Source organism: Aethalodelphis obliquidens, unplaced genomic scaffold (assembly GCF_003676395.1).
Source record: "Aethalodelphis obliquidens isolate GAN/ISIS:26980383/991018 unplaced genomic scaffold, ASM367639v1 scaffold21, whole genome shotgun sequence".
Classification (NCBI taxonomy): Eukaryota; Metazoa; Chordata; class Mammalia; order Artiodactyla; family Delphinidae; genus Aethalodelphis; species Aethalodelphis obliquidens.
Window position 1 is genome coordinate 3,178,501 of NW_020837965.1, and position 8,269 is coordinate 3,186,769.

General features: G+C 56.4%; 1 protein-coding gene across 2 annotated transcripts; it reads right to left on the reverse strand.

The window, feature by feature from the left end:
* Positions 1–2,884: 2,884 nt before the first annotated feature.
* NGB (neuroglobin) lies at positions 2,885–8,269 on the reverse strand. Of its 2 annotated transcripts, XM_027120155.1 has the most exons (4): positions 7,853–8,269; positions 6,190–6,301; positions 5,448–5,567; positions 2,885–4,047 (listed from the first exon to the last, which is right to left on the reverse strand). In XM_027120155.1, the coding sequence occupies exons 1-4, from the start codon at positions 7,939–7,941 to the stop codon at positions 3,913–3,915; spliced, it is 456 nt and encodes a 151-aa protein (XP_026975956.1). In that variant the 5' UTR covers positions 7,942–8,269; the 3' UTR covers positions 2,885–3,912. The 2 variants fall into 2 exon arrangements, with proteins under 2 accessions (XP_026975956.1, XP_026975955.1); XM_027120154.1 differs by having other exon boundaries at positions 3,973–5,567.

Genomic DNA, 8,269 nt, shown 5'->3' on the forward strand with positions numbered 1-8,269 from the left:
GTTTACCAAAGCAGAGAACGCTGGGAAGGAGCAGGTCTGGGAAAAAGACCAAGTGTTCCGTTTTGGTTGTGTTATACGTCTGAGATGGTGCCTTGTGTGGATGTTGGGCAGGTGGCTGGATACAGAGTCTGGAGTAAGGGCGAGCTGGGCTGGAGGAGTAAACTCCAGAGTCATCAGCGTCCGGATGGTGTTGAAAGCATGGGACTGGCTGTGACCTCTACAGGCGCAAGCGTAGGTCGGAGAGAGATGGGAAGGAGGATCTGCAAGGGAGACTGAAAAGGAGTGGCAGAGGGGAAGGAGGGAAACCAGGAAAGCCTGGTGTCCCGGAAGCCAAGGGAAGAAAGGGACTCAGAGGGGAAGGTGGACCCCAGCTCTAATCACACTTGACAACAAATACGGGGCAGAGAGGAATGAGCTCAAAGACGCCACCAAGAAGCGTCATCCGAGTCAAATGCTGGACCTGCCACTGAACAAATAAGCAGGTTTCACCCGCAGATCAATAGCCTGGGGGAGGGGGCGAGAGGCTGGTAGAGAACGGGAGGTTTAGGAGGCGCAACCAGATACAGTGTGTGGCCCCTGACTGCATCTTGAATTGAACAAACCAGCTGCAGAAAGACACCTTTTAGATACAAGGGAAATTTGAATATGAACTGGGTGTTCTTAGGTGATGTTGAGGAGATAACTGTTCATCTTGGTAGGTATGTTGACAGCATGAGTTAAAAGGTTAAAAAAAAAAATCAGCTAGAAATTCATGTGGAAGACTTTACGAGCGAAAGAACATGATGTCTGGGATTAGCTTTGAAACTGTCCAGCAAAAGAAAAGGGCAGGGGGAGGTCTTGAGTTGCTTCACTGCTGATTCTGGGTGAAGGGTACATGGAGATCTGTTAGGCTCTGATTTTTGTGTATGTTAACATGTCTCCATGCTAAAAAGTTTAAAGATAGAAGAAGGGGTGATCAACACTTCCAGGTGCTGCTGAGCAGAAGAGGAAGATGAACACTGAGACGCGGCCCCTGAGTTTGGCAGGATAGAGATTGTTGGTGACCTTGACGGTAAGATTGGTGGGTGGATGAAAGCCTGGTTGAAATGGGTTACCATCCTCGTACAGGAGTGAGGACGTGAGAACGGCGAGGAAAGACAACTCTTCTGAAGAGTTTTGCTATCAAAGGAAGTAAAGAAATAGGGTGGTAGCTGGAGAGGGAAGGGGGCGGTGAGGGAGGGGAGGTTCTTTGTGTAGGACGCGAGATATGGGCTGATGGAATGAGGAGAAGACAGAGAGGATTCCAGGGTTGAGACCTGGAATGGAGGAGGAAGGAACTACCCGCCCCGCACACACACACACACACACACACTCTCTCTCTCTCTCTCTCTCTCTCTCTCTCACACACACACACACACACACACATGCACAAGTGGAAGAGAGGCCTTCAAGAGAGGTGAAAGCACCCATGCTTAGGATGGCTTAAGACACATCAGAGGAGGCTGTTTGGCCTCTCCAGAGGCAGGTCACCCCAGTCTCCTGGGTAGCTGTCAAACATTCAGGAGCCTTAGGCCAGGCTTGGCCACCAGATCCTGAGCTGCTGTTTGGTCACACAGCAGAGGAGGCCTCCTCACTGGAGCCTGTGTGGGCACAAGAAAAAGATACTTTTGATGCCCCAGTGGGAAAAGCACTCCTACACGCTCCAGACCCAACATCTGCAGTCCCACAGCCTGGCAGGCCTGGCCCCCTGAGCTCAACAAAAATGAGGCCCCAGCTGGAGCTAGGGAGGCTCTGCTGGTGCCAGTGGCATTGGTCTGGGCTGAGAAAACCGGACCTCGGGGTGTGGGTAGCTGGCCTGCGTGCAGTCCCTCCAGCCATTCACAGCCCAGCTCCAGGACCCCACCCCTAGGAGGCCAGGAGCACGTGGCGGGTTAAGCCCAAGCCTGCTCGGAGGAAGCCCGCTCTTAAAGTCACTCGCTCCCCGTGCCCCTGGCTATGTCTCTACCGTTGTCTGCATGCTCCTCATAACCACACACACACACACACACACTCACACTCACACCTGCTCTTCAACTCCAATGTGCACCCCGGGTTATCACGTTTAGTCTCCTTAAAAAGACCTCCCTGGGATTGGCACCTACCCCTGCCAAGAGGATCTAGAAACTTTCCTCGGAAACACTGCAAGATTTGGTGCTGCTGTCCTGGCACCTAATCCATTCGATCCGGGCCTCACCTTGTCCACCAGCAGGTGGGCTCCCAGACCCCTGAGCAGTGAACTGCTTCAGACTCTGGACTAGTGTGGGTATATGCTGTAACAAACCAACCCCCAAATGCACAATGGCACAAACACAGTAGAAGTTTATGTCTCTTTCCTGTAAAATTCAAAATCGGTGAGCCCCTGCTGTACATGCTGGAGAAGTACTTGGACCCTGCAAGGCACTTCCGATTAGTGGGTGCTCTCCTCCAAGCAGTGATTCAGGGACCCAGCTCCTTCCACCTGTGACTCTGCCACGTTCAATGCGTGGCCCTCAAGGTCACTGTGAGGTCTGCATCAAGCTGGTGGAAGGATGACAGAGCACAGAGGGGCATGCAGGAGTTTGTGGGGACCAGGTCTGGAAGTGGTATACATGTCCACACATTCCATTGGCCAGAACTCAGTCACATGTCCCACCTAAATGCAAGGGACGCTGGGAAATGTAGTCCAGTTGTGTACCCTGCCAGTCAGTTTCCACCACAGACCCCTGGCTCCATCTCCGCCACTGGCTTCCCCACACCTTTTCCTACTTTTCCACCCACTCTGGCCTTGGCCCTGCTGAACCCATCCTCCCACCCTGTCCTACATCCACCGCCCTGCATCTTCATCTGGCCACAAGCCAACACCAAAGAAAACACCAGTCCCAGCGGGTCAGAGGGGCACACAAAATAGGTTTATTTCTCATAAGTTTATACAACCACAGCACACAGCAGAAGATAAAAGTGGAGACAGCTCGGGGTGAGGGCAGGGGGCCTCTCCTGAAGCTTTGTCTTCTATCCATCCAGCTAACTACAGGCACACAGCAGGTATTAAATACGGGGGTCTGTGGACCTGCCATCGGTATGGGCAGAGGCAGAAAGGCTGGTGAGGGAAATGAGACTCAGCGTCTGACGGGGTCCGGGGTGACCAAGAGCCGCTGGGAGTCAGGTCTCTTGGGAATGAAGCCCTCCTCCTTCCTTGCCCTTCCGCAGCCTCGCCCCACCCTGGCTGGCTGGCTGGTTCTTACAGAGCGATAATAGGGGCACTCCCACCAGACACTACAAAAGAAAAACTGCTCTGTCGGGTGGCACGTGAGTGGGCAGATAAGCCCCATCACGGAGCCAGGTCTCCCTTCCTCAGCAGCTCTCCTGGCCCCCTGCTCCTGCTGCCCGTGATTCCACCATGAAGGCTGAAGCTAACCCACCTCTTTCCTTGTGAAAAGCAAACACCCCTGGGAGAGAAAAGCACTGAAGGCAGGCAAGCTGGGAAGCTGCCCGAAGCTCAGCCGCGCCACTGCCCCGCTTGGCCCAGGCTCGCCTGGGAAGGGAGGGTGACAGAAAAGCCCATTCCCTCAAACCCCATACCCTCTGGGTCCGTGCCACCTCTGCTACCAAAACGCTGCTCCTCCTCCTGGAAGAAGAGGGGAGGCTGCAGAGGAAAGAAGGCCGGCAGGGAGGAAGCTACTGGAAATTCAAGGAAATCCGAAGGCCCCTTTCTAAGGAAAAGCCACCCTGTCTGCAGTTGGGGGTGAGGGAGACTGAGACGCAGCCCTGCTCCATCACCTCGCTGGCATGGCCCAGGGGACAAGGACCATGATGCAGGGAGGCCTAAGGGAGCCTGGGCTACAATGGACACAGACCAACAGGTAGACACAGACCGTCAGGGGCCACCAGGTGGAGGCCGCTGGGCAGGGCTGCCTCTTAATCGCCATCCCAGCCACGACTCATGGCCTGTACCACGGCTCCGTAGAGCTGGCTCCAGGCAGCCCGCATGGCTGGTGTGAAGGCAGGGCCCAGGCACTTCTCCAGCATGTAGAGCAGGGACTCACCCACCGTCTGCAGAGGCAAGGGGCACCTGTCATTCCCAAAGGCAGGAAGGCGTGCCCTCATTCCACAGGTGAGAAAACTGAGGCTTGGGGCTGGTAAGGACTCCTGGGCTTTTCTTCTCTCCTGCACGGGGGTCCATGCTTCCTGAGCAGGATTCTGCCCCAATCCTTGTGTACACCTTAAAGGTGAGGCTTTAAAGTGAACAAAGCATTTCACTCCACTCCCAGCCTCACAACCACCCCGTGAGTGGAGCCGAGGCATTGCCTGGGACCTCCAGCTCAGACCAAGCAAAGTCATTGCCTCCAGGCCTGTTTCCTCCTCTGCAAGACAGCAGTCATGATGTTAAGAGTCCAGGCTCTGCAACCTGAGATGAACCTGAGTTCACTTTCTGACTCTACTACTTATGAGCTGTGTGACCTTGAGCAAGTTAGGTAACCTCTCTGAGCCTCAGATGCTTCATCAGTAAAACAGGGAATGTAACACTTCCAACTCATCAGATTGTTGGGATGATTAAATGAGATCATCTATGAAAAGCTCTTAGCACAGCATCTACACACAGTAAGTCTTCAGCAATAATAACGTTCTCATGTTTTATTAGTAATTATAAAATACAGTTTATTTATTCCACAAATATTTACTGAATATGCACTAAATACCAGATACTGTGCTAGTGCTGGGGATGGAGAAAATGACAAGACAAACTCAGTGCCTTCCTCAAGGTGCGTACGTCTGGCAAGGTGACTGTGTGGTAGGCTGTCAGGTCAGGGTCCCCAGTGAGCCACACCTCAAGGATTCACACCCTTGACACTGGGCTCATCCATGTGACTGGCTTTGGCAAATGGGACATTAGCATGCAGAGGCTGGCTTGTCCTCTTGAAACACTCCCTCTCGAAACTCAGGTGCCACTCTGTAAAGAATCTCAGCTAGACTATTGAGCAATAAGAGGCCACACGGAGAGAGATCCCAAAGGATGACAGGCCATCTTGGACATTCCAGCCCCAACTGAGCTCCCAGCTGAATGCAGTGCACGCGTGGCTCCAGCCACAGCACGTGGAACAGAAGAACCGCTCAACTGAGCCCAGAGAAATCAGAAATCATTGTTTTAAGCCAGGCTGTTCTGGGATGGTTTCATACACAGCAATATAAAACTGAGCAGACCAGCTAATCCCAAAGGCTCCTTCACCTCCTATGGTTCTAAGGGAAGCCATACCAGAGAAGAAAAATTGGAGGCTCAGAGAGGTCAAGGCAGTGCCAGGGTCACACAGCAAGTACATAACAGTGCATGCCCCAGCCCTGGTCATCTGAGGGTATAGGAGTGGGAAGGATGAACAGGTGGATAGGAGAGGCCTGGGAGAGAGTGGTGGCCTCAGGCCAGGAGCTTTGGAGAGAGAAAGAGCCCCTTTACCCACCGAGAAGGAGCTGAGCTTCACACCCACTGCCCGGTGCTTCCTGCCCAGGCTGGCAAGGTACTCCTCCAGCGAGGACAGGTCCTCCACATTGGTCACCGCAGCATCGATCACGAGCATCACCTGCCAAGGCCAAGGTGGTGGTGAAAGAGAGACCAGAGCAACTCCCCATCCCCGCTCACAACCATAATCCAGAACCTGGGGGTCCCAACCAGAAGGGAGAGAGGACCCTCAGTTTTCCAGTATCAGAGACGAAAGGCAGCCTGCGTCTGCATACAGTAGGCGCTCAACATATGGTGGCCAAACTACTAATGTTACACCATGGAGGAAGCTGCTCTCTTCTGAGGGGCTCAAAGCCCTAAACACACCTGCTGGACAGTGTTGTCCTCCTGGGACGAGGGGACACGGAGGCCCTGTGAGAGTCACCAGCCTCTAAGAAAACCCCAGCTTGGTTTTCACAGGCAGATGGCCCCTGATGGATCAGTGCCAACACCACCTACAGGAGCCAGGGGACAAGGCCAAGGGCAAATGGCAGAGCTGGGAGCAGCTGGCTGAGAACAGGGTGGGGGAGGAGGCTGACTCGGGTGCCCCAAACTCTGCCCAGCTCAGCGCAAAGGGAAAGGGTCAGATGCCTCTGACAGGAGGGAGCAGAAGGAGGGGCTAAGACCAAGGCTGGGGCAGGAAAGGAAGTAACTCTCCCGACCTCCTCCTTCTCTCCCAGGAAGGTGCTCTGCCCACCCCTCACCTTCCTGATGTGGTCCAGGAACTCAGGGGAAGAGAGGCAGTCCTCCGGGCTGGAGAACTGGCGGCAGTTGTACTGGAAGAGGGGCAGCAGGTCCGGCTCCAGGTCAAACAGCCTGTGGGTGGAGGCCCGGTGTCAGCCCTGGGGCGTTGCCCCTGCAGGCTCCGTGGGCCCTGGCTGCCCAGCAGCAGGAGAGGGTGGGCAGAGCCTTGGCTGTGAACTATAGCACACCCTCCAACCTAGCACGCACCCCCTGGCCAGTTTTGCCGGTGCCCCTCTCGCACCTCTTCCACAACCTGGAAGTGGCATCCTGGAAAAAACAATGTGTCCCCAGGCCTCTCATACGACCTGGCATAGGGTAGCCCTCCATAAACCATTGAGGGGTGTGGACTGGGACAGGAAGGGGTTCTCAAACAGGAAGCCTGGAGTCCACGGTGGAGAAAAGAAAACCTCTCTCTCTCCCTATCTCCCCCTCTCTCCCCACCCACCCCCCTCTCTGCCTCTATCCCTCTCCCTCCCTCCCATTCTTGGGTCAGAACCTCCCAATGTCATCATGCCCAAGGGGGCTTGGGCCAGCAATGATAATTATAGTATATAGAACCCCTTACACTTACTGAGAATTGAGTACTTTACACGTGGTTAACGCATGTATTCCTCACAATGCTAAGCAGTGGGTGTAACTGTTATCCCAAGTTTATAGAGGAGGAAACAGAAGCCCAGAGAGGTTAAGTAACTTGCCTAAGGTCACACAGCTTAGGAGTAGCAGAGCCACAGAGGATGCCTGAGAAAACAGTGGGTTTGGGGAAAGCTGGGAGGCATAAGCAGAAGCTCTCAGCCACATCTGGGAAAGCCACTGGGGTTTTGTGTAACTGCAAATTTATTCCCTTTTTGTTTGCGGGAGGTTTTGCGAAAGCCTCTTCAGAAGCTCTGGGCTGGCTTAGGGAGCCAAGGCTCCTGAAAAACCATGGTGAGGTAGTATTGCCTCTTTGGTGACGGCAGAGGGATTACCTAGACACCCTCAAGCTGCAGTTGAAGACTGGCCTCCCCTTCCCCTTTGGGGTCTGCACACCCCCTTACCCCTCTCTCTAGTGGTGAGAATTGGGCATCTGTCATCCCTTCCTTGGCAGTCCTCTGGTCCTAGCCCAGTCCTTTCCTCAGAAAGGTTTATTCTCCTGTTGCTGGAAGCTCACACTTCTGGGGCCCAGACCCTGTGCTCTGCAGGCCAGGCGCCCAGTACACCCTCCCCACACAAGCTCTCGGGACACCCCAGTCTACCCGTATGGGCAGCAGTGGGCACCCCTGCAGTCACCACCCAAGAAAAGACCACTCAGGAGGCACACAGCCAGGGAGGGGGTGCAGCGTGGGGACCGGAGGCCGCTGGCCCAAGTATAAGGAGGTCCGCCGGAGCGGACCCTGGCCGGCACCCAGAGAGCCCCATAGAGAGCGGGGCGCGCTGGCTCGCAAGACGGGCCACCGCCGCGGGAAGAGCAGCAGGGGCCGCGCCGCCCGTCGCCCTGCGCCGCTCCTCTGGCGCACATCTGGAGGCGCCCCAGCGCCCCAGCAGCGGGCTAGTTTCCCTCCTCCGGCGCCAGCTCAGCCGCCTCGAACCCATTCCTGGCGAGGCACCCCAGTACCCGCACCCCGGGGGCGCTCGAGCCGCCCTCACCTGGCGAACAGGACGGTGCCATGCTCCAGCGGGCTGCGGCTCACCTCCCGCCAGCTCTGCCGGATCAGCTCGGGTTCCGGGCGCTCCATGCTCGCCCGGGGACGCGGGGCGCTAGGCTGGGACCCTCGGGGCGCGGGCACCGTCACCGCACGTGCCGCGCCATCTCCGCGGCGACGCGGCCAGTCGGCACCTCCTACGGCCCCCGCGCCTCGGCCGGGCGGGGTCCTGCAACCGCTCCTTCCCCGCCCAGGTGGAGGAGCCCCCGCCGGGCCTGCCCCGCTGGCGCTTCCGGGGACCCCGCTCCGGCCGCTGCGCCCTGCACCCCACGGCTCCGAGAGCGCCCCGCCCCCCGCCGCCCGGGCTGGGGCGCTTTAAAGCAACCGCGCCCCCGCCCTCCTCTCGTCCGTAAGGACGCGC

What these genes read in the sequence shown, in the direction of transcription:
- NGB (XM_027120154.1), bottom strand. Translation starts at nt 7,941, where the DNA reads ATGGAGCGCCCGGAACCCGAGCTGATCCGGCAGAGCTGGCGGGAGGTG. An exon ending in GGCACCGTCCTGTTCGCCAG is followed by an intron (nt 6,302 to 7,852) that starts GTGAGGGCGGCT and finishes CTCCACCCACAG; the next exon opens with GCTGTTTGACCTGGAGCCGG. An exon ending in TCCTGGACCACATCAGGAAG is followed by an intron (nt 5,568 to 6,189) that starts GTGAGGGGTGGG and finishes TGGCCTTGGCAG; the next exon opens with GTGATGCTCGTGATCGATGC.